This window comes from Rhinolophus ferrumequinum, chromosome 12, assembly GCF_004115265.2.
Source record: "Rhinolophus ferrumequinum isolate MPI-CBG mRhiFer1 chromosome 12, mRhiFer1_v1.p, whole genome shotgun sequence".
NCBI classification, from domain to species: Eukaryota; Metazoa; Chordata; class Mammalia; order Chiroptera; family Rhinolophidae; genus Rhinolophus; species Rhinolophus ferrumequinum.
Genome location: NC_046295.1, coordinates 9,249,323 through 9,269,377, shown reverse-complemented (window position 1 = coordinate 9,269,377; position 20,055 = coordinate 9,249,323). Strand labels below are relative to the sequence as shown.

Below are 20,055 nucleotides of genomic sequence, written 5' to 3'. Positions count from 1 at the left end.
GGTATCCCAATCCACGAACATGATATATCATCCATTTAATTCAATTTCATGTTGCTTAAAGATTTTCAAACATTTCTATATTTTGTGCAGCTGCATTTCTAAGCACATTTCCATTGTAACTTCTTACATAATACATTCTCACTATTAGCATCATAGGATAATTACTATATGAATTGTATTTATTCTTTTCATTCCAAGAACCGCATTTTGGCTTTTAGTTAATTTATACTATTACACTTTTCTATTTAATCCATTTATGTATTTTTTTAATTAATTACTTCTGTTTTGCCTAAGTATCCTCAAAATTCCTTGTTCTTCAAACCTTCCAGTAAGAGATGCTATACTCATACCCCAAAATTGTGCGCAGTAAAGGGTAATCTCAGCACGTTTGGTGTTTTCACAGGCTGCACATTCCAAAGAAATGAATGCACTCTGACAAAGTAGTGGGTGACGACTTGTAAGCCCATGGAACAGCCTGTCTGATAATAGTGTCTTTACATACCTGGGGGCTTGGGCCACAATGAATAGTTCAGGCTAACACTGGGATTTATGGTTGGGGCCTTGGGGCTCCCTGGACGGGCTACATGCTGAGTAAATGAGGTCAATCATGCAGGTGGTCCAGCCCCACATGCCCGACCCACAGTAAGAACCTTGGACAAAAAAGCTTGGGTAAATTTCTCTGCGTGACAATACTTCATGTGTGCTGTCATACATCGCTGCTGGCAGAATTAGGACTTTTCATACAACTCCATCGGGAGAAGAGTATAAGTTTGCATTCAGTCTCTCTTTGATTCTGTCCTGTGTGACGTCCCTTTCCTGATTTTATCTGTAACCTTTGTTATAATAAACTCTAATATAACAGCTCTACTGAGTTACCAGAGACCTCCACACACAGGTTCACAAATACATTTCATACTTTTATAAATTTTGATAACCCCTTGATCAAATAGATTTTCCAAAAGTTATATGTATTTTTAATTTAAATATGGGGTATTTTGTTCTCATACTGTCTGTAATTTCTAGTTCTATTAAATTATGTTGCTTTACGAGCTTAATGTTTTCTTCTAACCCAAAATAAAACTATGTTTTGTTACTGCACTGACTCTTCAGAGAAAGCTTATACTATATTTTCAGAGTACAGAGCTTAAAAAACACATATCAATGTATATTAGCATGTCATAAAATATGCTATTAATATCTAGAGCAGGGTCAACCAACATTTATGTACAGGGCACGATGGTGAATATTTTAGTCATTGTAGGCCATATCATATCAATCACAACTATTCAGCCATTTTGTTGTACCACAAAACCAGCTATAACCGATACGCAAACAATGTACTCAAAAAACTTGTTATTTGTAACAACAAATCGCTAGCTGTATTTAGCTCAAATAACATAACTTACCAACTCTTGACCTAGAATCACAGTTGTCATCCACTGTATCTTGTTTGAAATCCGAGTGGTGTATATGCAAGGTCAGACAATTAAGTTCGTGAACTCATCCTAAAAAAGTGCTACATACCTCATCGCTGAATATCACTAGTGACCTTCAAAGTACTCCCCTCGGGAAGCTATGCACCAACGCCAGAGCCTAGTCTACCCATCAAAGCAATTTTGGAACTCTTTTTCTGTAATGGCCATCAAAGCTGTCATATTACCCTTGATGTCTTGAATGTCAAGACATCAAAATGTCTTCCTTTCAATATTTCCTTTATCTTCAGGCAAAAAAAGAAGTCACCAGGGTACAGATAAGGTGAATAGAAAGGGTGTTCCGATACCCTTATTTGTTAATTGGCTAAAAACTCCCTCAAAGACAGTGCAGTGTCAGCTTGTGCACTGCCGCGATGCAAGAGATCATTCAGGACCATTTCTGCACACACCTTTCTCATGCCAAGATTTTCAGTTCAGTTTTTCTTGACTGTTTCTCTATCGATGTTTGCTTGGTCTGACATGCTACTCCCAGTAAGCCAACGATTTTGACGCACAATTCGACAAATTTTTGCAATGTTTTTATCAGTTCTGCTTGTGACTGGCCAACCTGACTTCTCTTCATCAGGGACGCGTTCTCTCCTGTCAGAAAAACGTTGAATCCATTTGTACGCTGCTGCTGTTTTCTTCATGGTATTATCCTCATAAACTTGGACTAACATGTCTCTGATTTCACTTCCCCTCTTGCCAAGTTTAACAAGAAATTCAGTGTTTGTTCATTGCTCTAATTCTAGCTCACACGTTCTCGTGACAGCACACAAAAACACGGAACAACAACATACGACACTCAGCAAGACACCACCACACGTCGACACGAACACAGTTGTGAGACACTGATATACCAACATTATGAAACCTTAGTGAGCTGTTTGTACAGTGCTGCCAATGTAAGCACATGGTGGCAAGTTCATGAAATTAACTGTAAGACCTTGTTGTATCTCTTCTCTCTCTTTTGCCATGCTTTAAACTTCCATTTCAGTTGCCATTATAATCTTCCTCTATACTTAACTTTACACTAGTTAAATAAAACCTGATTATTTGGTTTGTGAGGTATAAATGATACACTGTTGCCTAATGCAAAAGATGAAAACAGGTAACGTTGTATCCTTTAAATTTATATCCTCCATACCCACATTTTATTGGATCTACGTGTATATAAACTTCCAAAGCTGCCCAATGTTGAACCGATCCCAATTTGGATTTAGTTTTCCAGGGATACCTTCTACCGGTATTCTAAAACTCACCTGGATAACTCCCATTTAGAAATTTGTCCTCCACTAACAATGGATCTTCTTGTTCCAACTGGAAGATCACTTCTGGTTTTATAGAACAATACCCTGTAAATGGGAAATAATTAGGAGATGGTTTCACTTCATGGGATATGGATGATTCTAAATGTTTAGGAAGATGCAGCTTTAAGAGTGACACAGAAACAATATTCACTTGACTGCTTCTAAGGGGAGGTATAAAACACAAATATTTTCAGCTGCTCAAAGGACATCTCCTTAAACCCCTAAATCACAAGCCTAAATAACATTAAATTCTAATAAAGGTTCATGTTTAGTAGCTACAGTGAGAGAGAGAGAGAGACAGAGCTATGGAGATCTACAAAAGGGTCCTTTCAATCTTTGATTGGATACTCATTTGTGGTCACATGTGAGGAAACTACCTAGGGGTGCGGATTTACCACAAGAAAGTAGAATGAAAAATCACCAAGGCACACAGAGAAGTGGGAAGTTTCTGTTTCCAGGGTAGAGAGGCAAAGACTCCTCAGTAAGATTCGTCATCAGAAACCATACAGGGCAGAAGGTAGTGGGGTGATGATATACTCTTAACTACTCAAAGAAAAGGACTATCGGCAAAGAATCCAGGAAAATGACCTTTTAAAGATAAAGGCCAAGTGAAAATATTTCCAGATGAACAAAAATTGAGAGATGTTGCTGCTAGTAGACTCGCATGACAAGATACAATAAAGAAAGTTGTCTTGACTGATTTAAAAAGTAATTGTCTACAATGAGTACTTGTGTGCAATGTTGGGTTTCTAACACACACACGTCTTTATCTTTCCAAGAAAACCATAAAAGGGGTAGGAAGGAGTCAAGCTATACTAGAATAAGGAAATAATACCAAATGGTAACTCAAATGCACAATAAAAAATGAAGAGAAACAAAAATTAACAGCATATTAACATACGTAACAAAAAATAACCCCTAACAATACCACAAAAAAGGGCGTAGGAACAATTAACTTCATAGGAGGAACCTGTCTATACATCTCTAAAATTAAGTTGAGATAACTTGATGTAGATCTGGTAAATGCAGGTGTATATGGTAAACACTAAAGGAATAACTAATCAAATGAACTCTAAAAAATGTTGTGAATAAAATCATTAAATAAACTAAAATGTTACATGAAAAAATATTTATACTACAAAATTGCAGAGAAATAGATGAGAAAAACACATGACACATGTAGAAAACAAAACACAAAATGGCGTACAAATATCCAACCGTATAAGAAACAGCATTACATGTGAGCAAACTGAACCAATCCAGACAAAACGCAGAGACTGTCAGATTGATTACGAAAAAAAAAAAAGAAAGAAAACAAGTTCCAACTGTATTCAACTATACGCGGTCTAAGGACATACACATTAAATTCAAAGACTACAAAGATGTTGAAAGTAAGAGGGTGGCAAGAGATATTCCATGCAAACAGCACCCATAGGAAAGCTATAGTAATATGAAACAGAATACACTGTAAAAAATGTTATTAGAGATAAAAAGATATTAATATTTATAACGACAAAACGGTAAATCCATCATGAAGATATTGTAACAATTATAAACATATACACATCCAACAATTGAGCCCCAGAATACATAAAGTTAAAACTGGCAAGTGAAAGGAAAAATAAACTATTAAACAGTAACAGTTGGACACTTCACTGCCACACTCAATATGGAGAGAGAAGCTAGGTACTGAAATACAGGATTTGAACAGAACTATCAGCGAACTAAACCTAACAGACATATATATACAACACACCTCACATTAACAGGAGCACAATTCAAATTTTTCTAAACTGCAGATAAAACAGTCTCCATCATGTGCTATGTATTAGGCACAAAACAAACTTCAATAAATTTAAAACTATACAAATAATACAAAGCATCTTTTCTGGCCCAATGGAATGAAATCAGAAATCAGTAATAGAAAGAAATTCGGGCAATACACGAATACGTAAAAATTAAACATCAGTCTCCTAAATAACTAATGCATCGAAGAGGAAATTACAAAGAAAATTGAAAATACTTTCTGATGACAGAAAGAGAAGGCACAACATACCAAACCTTGTAGTATGAAGCAAAATCAGTTTTTAGAGGGAAATTTATGGCTATAAACAACTTTATAGTTGACTCTTGAACAATGCAGGTGTTGAGGTGACGCCCCGTGAGCAGGTGAAAATCCACATATAAATTCTGACTCCCGAAAAACTCAGTCATAACTTATATACATGGGGTTTGGCTCCAGGACGATCCCATCCCATGGAGATTAACATGTACGGCTGCTCAAGTCCCTTACATAAAATAACATAAAACAATGCATACTGTCTGCCCTCCGCATCCATGGACTGCTAACCACAGACTCAAAATACTGTTTTCAATCTACAGTTGGTTGAATCTGTAAATGCAAAACCCAGGGATGTGCAGGGCCAACTGTATATTTATTGAAAAAACATATGTGTAGAAGTGGACCCATGCAGTTCAAACTCATGTGGTTCAAGGGTCAAGTGTATTAAGAAAGAAGATCTCAAATCAACAACCTGACCCTTACATCTTCATGCAAAGGAAAAACAAGCGCAAACTAAACCTAAAGCAAGCAAAGGAAACAAATAATAACGACTGGATTAGAAATTCATGAAAGAAAGGATACAAAATCAAAGTAACTACAGTTGGTTCTCTGAAAAGATCAGCAAAACTGACAAATCCTTACCTAGATTAACCAGAGAATAAAGAACAACGCAAATTATTAAAATCAGTAATGAAGGAGATGACATTGCTATTGACTATAAAGAAATAAAAACTGAGTATAAAGGAATATTATGAACTATTGTACAGCAATATATTAGATAATAAAAGGGACAAATTCCTGGAAAGACACAATCTATAGAAACTAAGTCAAGAAGAAATAGAAACTCTGAATAGAGTTATCACAAGAGATTGAATCAGTAACCAAAACACTACCCACAAAGAAAAGCCTATGGCCATACGATTTACAGCTGAATTCTACCAAACATTTAAGAAACAATAATACCAATCATTTACAAACTCTTCCAAATGACAGAAAAGGGCATACTTCCTATCTCATAGAATGAGGCCACCATTACCTTGATACCAAAACCAGATAAAGACATCACAAAAAAACTACAGACCATCGATACCTCTTATGAATACAGATGCAAAAATCCCCATCAAAATACTAGCAAACTAAATCTAGAAACATATTCAATGTATTACACACCATGACCAAGTGGGATTTATCCCAAGTATGCAAGGTTGGTGTAACATCCAAAAATCCAGCAATGTAATTCACCATATCAATAGATTACAAACCACACGATCATCTTCACAGACAGAAAAAGCATTATGACAAAACTCAACACTCTTTCATGATAAAAATGCTGAACAAACTAGGAACACAATGGAACTTCTTCCATCTGATAACGAGTATCTAAGAAAACCCCACAGATAGCATCACAGTTCATGATCAGAACCTGGAGTTTCCCCACTAATATTAGAAGACAGGATGTTCATGCTGAACACCTCTATTCACTATTGTACCGGAGGTTCTAGCTGGGTCAATTGTGCCACAAAAAGAAAAGTTATCCAGATAGGAAGGGAGGGAGAGAGGGCGGGAAAAAGGAAGGAAGGAAGGAAGGAAATAAGGAAGGAAGGAAAGAAGGAAAAGGGAGAAGATTGATTCACAAATGAAAATATCTTACGTAGCAAGAATTCGAAGAAGGGCTGTTAGAAGTCAAACATCGATAATGGAGTCAGACTCCATTACAATTCACATCTGATGTTTGATGACCGAGAGGTGCCATGTTGCCCTTAATTGGATTTGAACTCATTAGCTAATGTGGCACTCTACGAGGACTGCAGCATGAGGGTGTAAAGAAAGTAAAAGATTTTTGTTCAAGAGCCCAGTACTGTGTATTTTGAGAAGTGACATTAAGTCCTTTGGTCATCATGGATGACATCAAGCACTTCAAAGGAGTGTCTTAACGACGCCTTGTATCATGGCTTTAGTATGGCCAGACTCATGTGTAACCGTGATTTATATGTTTGGTTATCGGGGAAGCAAGATGCCCAGAGTCTTTCCCCAAAAGGGGACTAAATGGAGAGGAAATTGTCATTGTCATTGGTTGAACCACCCAGTCAGTTCATTGGCAATGGATGAAATGTCTGTAAAACGGTGCAGATGGGACCAATATTGGCTAGTGCATCCTCCAATACCAAGATGAGTGCTTGAACTTTGGCCAATTGTACTATCTTGGGTCCCGTCTTTATCACAGAAATCCCAGGTGAAGGAGGAAAAGGCAGCAGCTCTCCAGGGAGATCCGTTATGAGTCACAGTGGCAATGCCATTCGCAAAATGAGGGAACTCCTTCTGCTGTTTGTTCAGTTGATCCCAAGAGGTTCCCTAGGGAGTCAAGGGGTCTGGAATAAGGATGACGTCTCCAGCACTGTGCCATCTACCAAGGGACTAAGCACTGGGCAGGCCAGGCCACCTCCTGCTGCATGTGGGATGTGCCAGAGAACTCCTGTGTGTATCTGTCTTGTAAATACCACTTCTGCTTTAGCCAGGAAATCTCACTGGCCATCCCGAGGTTGAGGGACACTGCTTCTAGGACACAAGGCACACTGTGCAGTTGGGTACTGAGAGTCACAGACTCAGGACATGTGAGTATCTATTTCCAGGAAAAGGAAGTGTGCAGTCCACAATGCTGCTCTAATGGCATGTCACATGATAACGGGGGCACTTTCCTGCACCAGAGGCTCATGGGCATTTTATGGGAAGCATGGGTGGTCCAGAAAGTCCAAGAGGCATGAGAAGAGGTTGCTGAAGCCTCTATAGCAAGAGTCTCTCAGGGACAGAAGTGCCTCCTATATAACAATTTAGGCAGACTCTAGAGCGTTTGGTTGTAGGAAACACCATTCAAAGTGGACGGTAAGTGACTAATAATAAAATTTGTTAAAAGAAACATGCTGTCACCAAAAACCAAAGGGAATAAAAAAAGTACAGGTATTGGTAACGTTGAGGATATGCAGAATGCTAAGAGCTATTTCATGAATGTCCAGGAATACATAAGTCCCTCAACTGACGAAATATTCCTCAGGAATTTAACTGAGGAGGTGCGGCTTTGTACTAAGGATGGAACAATGGCCCATTATGTTTTGTGAGCTCTTTTATGAGTATCTGTATGTCCGGAATGACTGTGTCAAATGCATCTCCTCAGAGGAGCATGTCATCAATGTAATAATCCTATCTGTGCTCCTGAGGAAAGTTGGATGTGGTTAAGATCTCGCCTGGAAAGACTGGGTGCAATGGCATAACTGAGGGGGGCGGTCACTGAGTTTCATTTGTCAAGCTAACGAAGCGTAAGTGTCAGACATGTAATTAGATAATGTTACTTGGGTCACTAGGTCCAATGATGCACTACAATGGGTGCTGTGCCACCACGGTGAGGTTGGTTAAGGCAATAATTCCGATGGTTCAGGTGAAGCATAACTATTCGTCCTCTATACAACACCTGCCCTAACAGAAAGCATTCTGTTAAAAGTCACAGGAATACCCATGTTAACTGTCATTTGAGCCCCAGTATGGACTAAGGCCAAGATGTTTGCCAATTTGCCAATCAGTATATCTCAGCAGATGTTAGTTAAGAATATGTTGTTGAGGCGCAAAAGAAACTTGGTACTATTTTTTTTTTTTAATATTAGTCTCTTTGGCATATCCGAATTTCCAGCCACTACTCTTGTGCGTTAGGTCATCATGAAGTGAAACAAGGATGACTCGAACACAAACACTGCAGCACCCTGACAGTCCATCTCCTAACCGAGATGGCTACTAAGTGACAGTAGCATACACAGTGTGGAGACACTGCACAAAGGAATGACTTACGTCCCACACAGAACAGCCAAGATTTCATCACACTACTTACTCAGAATAATGCACAAGTTAAAACGTATTGTTTATTTCTGGAATTTTCCATTGAGTCTTTGCCGACCTCGGTTGACCGCAGGTAACTAAAACCACGGAAAGCAAAACCGTGGATGAGGGAGGACTACGGTATATGCAACAGGTATTCCTTCTCTTACGTTTTCTAAACTCTTTCATGGTGGAAGCAGCATTATAACTGTCTGATATAGTTAAGAGTATGTGGAGAGAATAACGTTTGACAAAGTTACATTATAAATTAGGGAAGGTAAAAGGAGGTACACGTCACTCAAACTAATAAAATATGAACATTAACAGCCGGTTGATAAGTTATAAAAAATGGAATTCCTAGAGAAAGCACTAAAAAGAACTATACAAAAACCTCAAAGACACTATGGGCAAATCAAAATGGAATTCTATAAAATTCTGAGGTAGCCCACCAGAAGGAAAAAATAAAGAAATAGAAGAAAACAATAAACAGCAGACTTAAGCCCTAACATATCTATAATTACATCAAATGCAAACGATCTAAAGACAACTTGTAAAACACAATCAGATGGATTTACAAAGAATCTGACTATATACTGTCTACAAGAAACTCACTTCAAAGTAATGATGTAGGCAAGTTTAAACATAACACACCAGAAAAAGATATACCGTGCATACATTTAGGAAAAAAAAAAAAGCTGAGGGTCTATATTTCTATCACATAAAGGAAACTGAACAGAAAAGAATATTAAGAGAGAAAGAGAAGGACAGTACAGAATGATTAAAGGAACAATCCACCAAAATGACGTCAATATGAAACATGTATATAGCAAGAGATTAAAAATACATGAAGCAAGCACTAAGAGAATTAAAAAGAGAAGTCGATAAATCCATAATTCTAATCAGATCCTTCAACATCCCCTTCCAGCTACTGATAGAACTAGGTAGAAAATAAGCAGATACACAACTTAAAAAAAACCATCAACCAACATGCTCTCATAGACATGTATAGAAAAGTCCACGCAGTAACAGCAGAATACACATACTTTGCAAAACTCTATAGAACATGTACCTAGATAGCCATTAACCTGGGACATTAAAAAAAAACCACAACAAAAAAGAAGTTTAATAACAATGAACTATAGTGTATTCTCTGACCACAATGAAAACAAACTAAAAATCGGCTACAGAAAGTTTTATAAAAATCGCCAAGATTTGGAAGTTAAACACCACATTTCTAAATCTTTCAAAGAAGAAGTCTCAAGAGAAACTAAAAAAAATACACTGAACAAAATGAAATGAAAATAAGACATATCAAAATGTGTGGGAGGCAGCTAAAACAGTGCTGAGATAAAAACTGATACCACTAAATGCTTACATTAGAAAACAGGAAAATTCTCAAGTCAATAATCGAGCTTCTATCTCAAGAAATTAGAAAAAGAATAAAATGAAGCCCAATAAAGAAAAAGAGGGAAATTAAAGCCCATTTATGATAAAATTCTCTAATTTAACTGGGACAGAGAATTTCCTCCTCTTGATGAAGAAAACTTATAAAAATCGTATATTCAACATCATATTTAAGAAACAATACCAGTTCTATTCAATCTCTTCTAGAAAATAGTACAAACCGGTGAACTCAATTTATAAGTATTACCATGACTTCAAGTCTTGAGTCGTTACATCTAAAATTACCCTTTAGGGGCCCGCCCGGTGGCTCAGGCGGTTAAGCTCCATGCTCCTAACTCTGAAGGCTGCCGGTTCGATTCCCACATGGGCCAGTGGGCTCTCAACCACAAGGTTGCCAGGTCAATTTCTCGACTCCCTCAGGAGATGGTGGGCTCCGCCCCCTGCAACTAAGATTGAACACGGCACCTTGAGCTGAGCTGCGCTGAGCTCCCGATGGCTCAGTTGGTTGGAGCGCATCCTCTCAACCACAAGGTTGCTGGTTCGACTCCCGCAATGGACAGAGGGCTGCGCCCCCTGCAACTAGCAACGGCAACTGGACCTGGAGGTGAGCTGCGCCCTCCACAACTAACACTGAAAGGACAACAACTTGAAGCTGAACAGCACCCTCCACAACTAAGATTGAAAGGAGAACAATTCACTTGGAAAAAAGTCCTGGAAATACACACTGTTCCCCAATAAAGTCCTCTTCCCCTTCCCTAATAAAATCTCAATGAAAAAGAAAAAACTTTCAACAGATTAGAGAATTTCCCGAAACGGATAAAGGTCAGTTTTAGAAACTAACAATCGATTTAGCTAATTAAGTCATGGTGAAGAATGAATGTTTTACCTCTAAGATTAGAAACAACACATGAGTATATTCTGTCACCACTTGTATTCAATGTTACATTGGTGGCGCTAGACAGTGCTGAAACAAAATAAATAAATAAATAAAAGCCATAGAGTTTAAAACTGAAGAAGTAATATATCTTTATTCAGATAACATAATTGTTCATATAAAACATACTTGAGAAGCTCCAAAACATCTGCTACAATAAGAATAATAAAGTTACAAGACACAACGAATATAAATAAATCAACTGGATTTCTATACATTTCTAACAAACAATTGGAATTTGTAGTTGTAAATTAGAAGCCATTTATGCTATCATCAACTTCATAAAATATATTTAACAAAATATGTGTAAAATATACGCAGAACTAAAACTCATTGCAAACAAAAAGAAGATCCATATTATTAATACGTAAATCCTTCTGGACCATTCTGTAGACTCAAGACTATATCAACCAGAATTCCAAGCAAAAGTCTTGAAGAAATTGATTCGAAATTCTAAAAATTATATGGAAATGGCAAAGAATGTATAATCAAAATAATTTTCAAATTAAAAACATATTTGGAGGACTAAATCCTCCTTATTTGCTAACTTTCCAGAAAGCTACATAATCAACACGGTGCGTTTCAGACTCACAGAACCATTAAAAAGAATAAAGTTCAGATATAGAACTACAGATATATGGTCAATTTGTTTTTGACAAAGAACCAAAGCCAATTCAATGCAAAACTAATAATCCTTCCAGCAAATGGTGTGACTATAACTAGACACAGATATACAAAAAATGAACCACAACTCTTATTTCACAGCACGTAAAAAACGTAAAAAAATTCACTGGCAGTGAATCAAAGTCCTAAATGTAAAATTATAAAATATCTTCAAGAAAACAAGGGAGGAAATTTTAGTGACCTTCGATTAGGCAAAAAAATATTTAAAAGACACAAAAACCATGAAATATAACAAACGATGAAAAAAACATGAAAAAAAAACATGAAAAAAACAAACGATATCTTAATAAACAAAAAATTCTGCTGTTCCAAGACACTGTTAAGAAGAAAAAGCAACAGATAGGCAGAAAACTTAGCAAAATATTCATCTAATCGTGGTCTTGCATAAAGATTACATAAAGAACTCTGTCAATTCAATGTAACTCTTTAAAAGAAACAGTCTTAAAAAATGGGCTAAATATTTGAACAGACTTCAAGAAACAAAATCCATGCATGGCCAAAGTACTTGAAAAGATGTTCAACTTCCTTAGTCATGAAGAAAATACAAATGAAAATCCAGTAAGATACAAAAACATCTCCTAGAATCTTTAAAAAACAACAACAACCATTTAATCACGCTCCAAGAAAAAAGTTATCGAAGAACAAAGTTATTTAATATGCAGTTATATGATATGTAAAATGTATTTGCCAGCTATCTATTATATAAATTCCAGTTCTTTGTGCACATCCAGAAAATTCAGTACGGCACAAAATTGTAGGAAACAAAATGAAAGCACTACTGACTGGTTAAAAGCCACAGGTAAACTGAAAAACATTTATTGGGCTTCAAAAATATGGAAATGTAGAAAGGAATAGACTAAAACAAAAAATGATTTCTACTCCCACAATTTTAACTGGTCTCATCTTATTTTAAATATCTCGTTTATGACTGCAAAAAAAAAAAACAAACAAAAACAAAGTAATGGCCACCAGGTGAGCACACAGTGAGAAGCTGGCAGCCTGCAACCCAGAAGTGGGTCTCCACCAGACATGGAGTCTACTCCATGATCCTGGACTTCCAGCCTCCACAACTGTGAGAAATCTACGTGTGTTGTTTATTAAAAACAAAAACAAAAAACCATAATGCCCTCCATTCCCACATGTTGGTGAGAATATAGAGCAACCATAACTGTCAGACACTGCTAATGGGCACGCAAACCGGCACAGTGACTTGGGAAACATTGGGCAGGTTCCTATAAAGTGACCATAAGAACAATAAGACCACACATCGGAATGTTTACACAAGAGAAATGAAAACAAATGTCTGAACAAAACATGCACTTATATGGATACTGCAGCTCTATTCCTAACAGCACAAATAAGGAAAACCCTACATGTCTATCAACTGGTATATAGATGACAAACTGCGGTGTACACATGCAAAGAACTACTACCTAGAAATAAAAAGAATGGTGACATACACAAAAGCATGCCTGAATCTCAAACGCTAAGTGAGACAAAGAATTGGAGAGAATTTCTTCCATGGATTGGAAGATCAACATAGTTAAAATGCCCACATTACCCAAAGCAATATGATGACTTCATGCAATCTCCATCAAAACCCCAAAGGCATTTTTTTCAAAGAAATAGAAGAAAAAAAATCATCACATGTGTATGGAATCACAAAAGACCCTGATTAGCCAAGCAATCCTGAAAAAAAAACAAAGCCGGACGGTCATACGGCCTGACTTTCAATTCTACTACAAAGAGACAATAATCAAAACCACATGGTATTGGCAGAAAAAGACACACAGACCAATGGAACAGAAATCAGAGCCTACAAATAAACCCACATACATACGGGCAAATAATTTTCAATACAGGAGCCAAAAACATACCATTAAGCAAAGAAAGCCTCTTCAAAAACTGGTGCTGGGAAAATTGGAAAACCACATGCAAAAGAAGGAAAGTAGATTGCTATATCTGTCACCGTACACCAAAACTCCCTCAAAATGGATCAAAGACCTAAATACAAGACATGAAAAAATAAAATACGTGGAACAAACCATTGGTATTAAACTCCCGGAACTTGGTCTCACAGACCATTTTATGAGTTTCATCTCAAAGGCAAGGGAAGTAAAAACAAAAATAAATGAATGGGGCTGTATCAAACTCAAAAGCTTTTGCATAGCAAAAAAAAACATCAATAAAACAAAGAGGAAACCAACCGAATCAGACAAGATATTTGCAAACAACGCCTACCACAGAGGGGCCAAATACAAAATATATGAGGAACTCACAGTACTCAACGACAAAAATCAAACAATCCAATTATGGGATGGCCAGTTAGCTCAATTAGTTAGGGCACGGTGCTAATAACACCAAGGTTGCTGGTTCGATCCCCGCATGGGTCACTGTGAACTGCGCCCTCCAAAAAAAATGGGCAGAGGACCGAAACAGACAATCATCCCAAGAAGACAAATAAACGGGCGCCAGATACATGGAAAAGATGCTCAACTTTACTAGCCACAGGGAAATGCAAATCAAAACCACAATGAGACAGCATCTCACACCTGTGTGAATGGTTATTATCAACAAGACAAATCATCGAAAGTGCTGGAGGCTGTGGGGCAAAAAGGAACCCTCATACACTGCTGGTGGGAACGCAAATTGGAACAGCCACTATGGAAACGGTGTGGAGGTTGCACAAAAACTTAAGAATACAATTACCATGTGACCCAGCAAAATCATTGTCTACCCAAAAAAATCTGAAAACATTTATCCATAAAGATGTATGTACCCTTATGTTTACTGCAGCATTATTCACAGTGGTCAAGACCTTGAAACAAACAGAGCATCCTTCAATAGATGACTGGATAAAGAAGACCTAGTACCTACATACAACAGATTACATGGCCACGACAAAAGTTAGACGGAAAAAGTCGAGAACCATATGATTTCACTCATAGGTGGGATATGAAACTGAAAACAAAAAACAAAGACAAACAGACAAAAACTCATTGACAGATAACAGTATGGTGTTTACCAGAGGAAAAGGCTAGAAGGAAAAGTGTGAATGAAGAGCCAAATATCTGCTGATAGAAGAATTGACTTTGGGTGAACACACAAACCAATATACAATTATGCATCACAGAACCAGTACACTTGAAACCTATATCACTTTATTAACCAATGTCACATCAATAATTTAATAAAATTTAAGAAAGAACAAAGTAAAAGAAGAAAGAAAAATGTGTAAATAATGTACGATGTACATAAAATTCTAGGAAGGCAAAACTATTGGGACTAAAATACACCAGTGCTTGACAGCGAGCGGGGAGGGGAGAGAAAAATAACTGCAAAGAGCTACAAGGAAAGTTTTTGGGGCTACAAAAGTATTTTATATCATTATTTTGGTGGTAGTAAGCACCTATAAACATTTCCAAACTCAGCAAATTATACACTAAACATTACTGACATTCAATTTCTGTTAATTACATCCCAATAAAAGTAATTTCAATATGAAGGAGAGAAGGAAAACAGAATTGCATTCCAGAGGGAGTCAGGTGGTCAGGTCTGCTCACCCACGGAGACGAGGTGGCTGTAGATCTCCAGCATCACGTCTCTGTAGAGGGCCCGCTGAGCAGGGCCCAGGCGCTGCCACTCCTTCTGGGTGAACTCCACAGTCACGTCCTTGAAGGACACTGGGGCCTGTAACAGCATATTTCTTACTCAATCACAAGGGTTCAGAAACAGGTGACATGGCAAATACCTTAGCAAACTATTTTCTATCAGAATTATTGTTAAGAATTTAAAAGAAAATTTTATAAAGGACGCCTATGATGGCCTATCATTGTCTTACACTGTGAGAGTACTCACATAATTGAAACAAATACTATTCTCGTGCCCGGATGTATTTGCAATTATTTCTAAATTATATACCACAGACTGTCAGTTAATATACTAATGATAAAGTTTAGTGACTTGTCTTCTAGATACAATTTTATAACTAGGCTTCCTGTCATCTTTTCCTGTGCCCTAGTGAACTGTCCTGAGCACTCTCTAGGGTACACACACCCTCTTGGAGTTCTCTGCTGGGGCAACAGGGAACCAATGAAGAGACTGGAAGAGATACGGGTAAGCCCTGGAGGTCGTACGCATCATGAGACTTGGCCATCAGACACAATGCTGTGCAAGAGCGGAGAAAAGTTTTATTTAGGAAAATGGAGGAGACCAATTTGAGGACCTCGAGGGCATTACGCAAAGTGAATTAAGAAAGACAAATACCAGATGATCTTTTTCTAAAAGAAAGATGGACAATTATTTCCTGAATTGTTGCAACACTGTTGCTACCCTTTTTTGAACTCAGAGAGATTGTGCCTTATGAATTTGAACCACCTGGACAAACACTTAACCAAGTTTACTATTTGGAAGTGCTGAAAAGGCTGCGTGAAAACAGTCCATCATCTGACCCTTCTTCCAACAATTCATGGCTCTTCCATCACAACAATGTACCAGCTCACAGGGCACTGCCTGTGAGGGAGTTTTTAGCCAGTAAATAAATAATTGTATTGGAAATCCCTCCCTACTCACCTGGTCAGGCCCCCAAGGACTTCTTTCTTTACCCTAACATAAAGGAAATAGTGAAAGGAGACATTTTGATGACATTCAGGACATCAAGTGTAGTATGAAAACACCTCTGATGGCCATTCCAAAAAAAGAGTCGAAGGGTAGACTAGGCACTGGCATAGGTGCATAGCTCCTGAAGGAGAGTACTTCAAAGGCAGTGATACAGTGGTACCTGGGTTTTCGAACATAATTCATTCCGAAAGACCTTTCGAGTTCTGAAACATTCGAAAACCGCAGCACGGTTTCCCCACAGAAAGTAATAAAAAATGGATTAATCCGTTGCAGACTTTTAAAATCAACCCCTAAGACAGCAATTTAGTATGAATTTTACTGTTTAATGATACCATAGATCCATAAAATTTACGGCGTTCATAAACCGAAATGTTTGTCAACGGTGACGTTCGAAAACCGAGGTACTACTGTATTCAGCAATGAAGTATGAAGCACTTTTAATAGAATGAGTTCGCTAACTTAACTGTCAGACCTTGTATCGGTGGAAACTACAAAGAAACAAACAAAAAAAAAACACCTAAGTTCATACCAACAACAGATGGGTGACTGCCAGAGCTGAAAAATGAGGGGTAGAGAAATCGATGAACTGTTTTTGGTTTTTCAGTACTAACTCCATTTCTGAATTACGGTATTTTCAACTTACAATGGGTTTATCAGGACGTAACCCCTTAAGAAGCAGACATTCATCTGCATATATGGGTCTCCGCCCCTGGTTCCCAGCACAGAGCTCCTAAAACCCCTGTAAATGCCTAAGTGATAAGAGCACCTGGAGTATCGTTTGTTTTAATGAGGTGACTGTGGGTGGGCTCCAGGACAAGCACTGGTCACCAGAGAGACCAGGCCATAATCGGAAGCTTGGAATTTTCAGCCCTGCCTCCCACTTCTCTAGAGGGGAGAGAGAGGCTCAAAATAAAGTTAAGAATTGATCATGCCTATATGATGACTAGTCCATAAAAACCCCAAAAGTACATATTTGGAGAGCCTCTAGGTTGGGTTGGTGAACATAACAGTAATGTATAAGGAGAGGGATGCACCCCAACTCCATGGGGACAAAAGCTGCTGTGCTCAGGACACTCACCCTATGTATCTCTTCATCTGGCTGTTCACCTGTATCCTACACCATGTCCTTTAATAAACCGATAATTGCCTTTCCCTCAGTTCTGTGAGCTGCTCTAGCAAATTAATCAACCCAAGTGGGGATCCTGGGAACCTCAGATGTATAGCCCAAGGTCAGAAGCACAGATGACAACTGGGACCTGCAGTCGGTACCTGCAGTGGGGTGGGAGCAGTGCTGTAGAACTGAGCCCTTTACCTGTGCGATCTCACGCTATCTCCAGGCAGATGGTGTCAGATGAATTAAACTGTAAGAAGTCTGGCTGGTGTTGCAGACACTTACTTGTGGAGGGAACAACACCCACACATTTGGTGACCTGAAATGTCAGAAGTAACGTATCCTGTGTGAATAGCGAAGGAGACATACAGGAGGGACGACAACTGGGTTTCTCTAACTCAGCCATGAGCTGACGTAGAAGAACTGAAGGAAGGGGATGGGCAGAGGGTCACAGTGAGGCAGATGTTCTCCATTTACACTTAAGAGATCTATAAACATGCAGATGGAACTATACACTGAGTGTTGGTTGCACGATTTTGGAACATAAAAGGAAGGTCTAAAATTGATGTATACAGTCACTGCAAACACACACAAAATTAGAGCACATTTTGAAGCCACAAAGGTATATACTAAAACTTTCATGAAGAGGTAAAGGATTTACACTATCCAATACAATGATGAAAAAGCACAAGTTTGGGAAAGTCACAATACCAATTTCAAGACCTATTTGAAAGCAACAGGAATCAAGGAAGTATAGTATTAGCAAAAGGACTGCCACACATCAACAGAAGAGACTAATGACTCGAGAAACAGAACCACAAATAATATAAAATCAAATGATTCCCTACAAAGGTGTCAAAACAATTTCGTGGAGAAGGTATATTCTTTTCAACAAATCTTGTTGGAATATCAAACATGCATAAGCAAAAGTAAATAATCTTGATCTATACCTTGTACCATAAAAGTTAATGCTAAGGATCACAAACTATTATAAAACTTACAAAAACAGGACAAAAAATCATTGTGACCTTGGCTTAGGAAGATTTTTTACATGTGACCGAAAAAGCATAACTAACAAAAGGAAAAGATTAAAAGTTTGAAAGCTTGATTAAACACTTCTGCTCTTTGAAAAATACTTGGTGAGAGAAAAACATAGGAGAGACCTATGATCTTTAACAAAAATATTTGGTCCTCAAAATCTTCACACAACAATCCCAACAACAACAGGCAATTTGTATGAAATAAAATACAGGGGAAAACAAATATTACACAAAGGAAAAAAAAGAAAAGGATGAGAGTCACATTCTTTTTATGAGGCTAATATAAGTATACCACCAAAATTGGATGGAAACACAGGAAAAGGAAATGATACGCTCACTTAACTGTGATACAGATATTCATTTATATAAGTACAAGCAGAAATATCCCAGCCTACTCATCAGCAAGTAGGGAGAATACAGGAAATCAACCATGAATTCATATTAGAAAATTCATTTTGCTACTCACAATATGTATACGTTAAAAGAAACAAGCTATATCTTTATTTTAATGGATACGGGAAAAGTATTTAATATAATTCAAAGTACATTCATGACTAAACTAAAATCTAACAAAGCGGCAATTACATGGAATATACGAATCAAAAGTTATCTACCAAGAGCCTACTACAAACATCAGAGCTAATGCTAAAACTGTGTATTTTCTCTCAAGACTGGCTTTATTTCTACTTCTCTTTTGCATTAAATATATGGACACTTGTGAACCTCATAAATCCATCACAATGCAAACTGGGAAATGAACAAAGTGCTCACCTGAGATGTGTTCATTCTGCTGCTCTGGGGAGAGTGTAGAGAACTGGGGAGGTTCGGCTGGGAGGCCAAGGAAGGACCGTGCAGGGGCGGCACCACCTGTCCACATGAGACGGCAAGTGGACACGTGGACTAAACCGTACAGCTTTTCATTGACTCAACTTCTCTCTGGTTAAAAACAATGTAGTTGATTTTCTGAATGATTAACACAAACAACTTAGTTACATTAAAGTACATACAGGATAAGGCACTGCTCTTTCACTAATATTTACATAAAATACTCAGGCTGCATCATTTAACTCTTTTCCAATTAACACTGCTTACGTTTTCAAGGACAAAATCCTCAGAAAGCCCAGTAAAAGGAGTATAGAGGGTTTGAAGGCAAGAATATTTCATTTTAGTGTTAACTGGATTATATTTTCTCAAATGGCTCTTTTTGTAAGATATTTTTGCTGACTTGCCTGTGAGAAAGTACACTGCAGCTGTTTTCCTCCTGGTTCTGTCACAAACTGCCTGACCCTTGATAAGTCACTGAAACTCTCTGGTCCAATTTCTTTAAAGCTTTCTCGAGTCAAAAGGACATCAGCATGGAAACCCTTCATGAACCATCGTTTTGGGATTCTCTGAGGTCAGGACAACTCAATAATGTCACATGGGCACGTGTGAGAGCAGCACAGTGTTGTAAAGAGTGAAATACAGGGGGCCACTGAGCAACATTGGGGACAGAATTTCCATCGTGTGTCTCGTTGCCCCTTACCCCAGACCTTACCCTCACAAGGTCTCCCACAA

General features: G+C 37.9%; 1 protein-coding gene across 1 annotated transcript in view; it reads right to left on the bottom strand.

Annotated features, from left to right (window-relative positions):
• Positions 1-19,428, bottom strand: part of LOC117031779 (zinc finger protein 2 homolog) — a 29,371-nt gene extending 9,943 nt beyond the window's left edge. Inside the window, 3 exon segments of the mRNA XM_033122477.1 lie at positions 2,735-2,827; positions 15,291-15,417; positions 19,270-19,428. Coding sequence (XP_032978368.1) covers positions 2,735-2,827; positions 15,291-15,417; positions 19,270-19,284 — 235 coding nt within the window. The 5' untranslated portion in view covers positions 19,285-19,428.
• Positions 19,429-20,055: the final 627 nt, after the last annotated feature.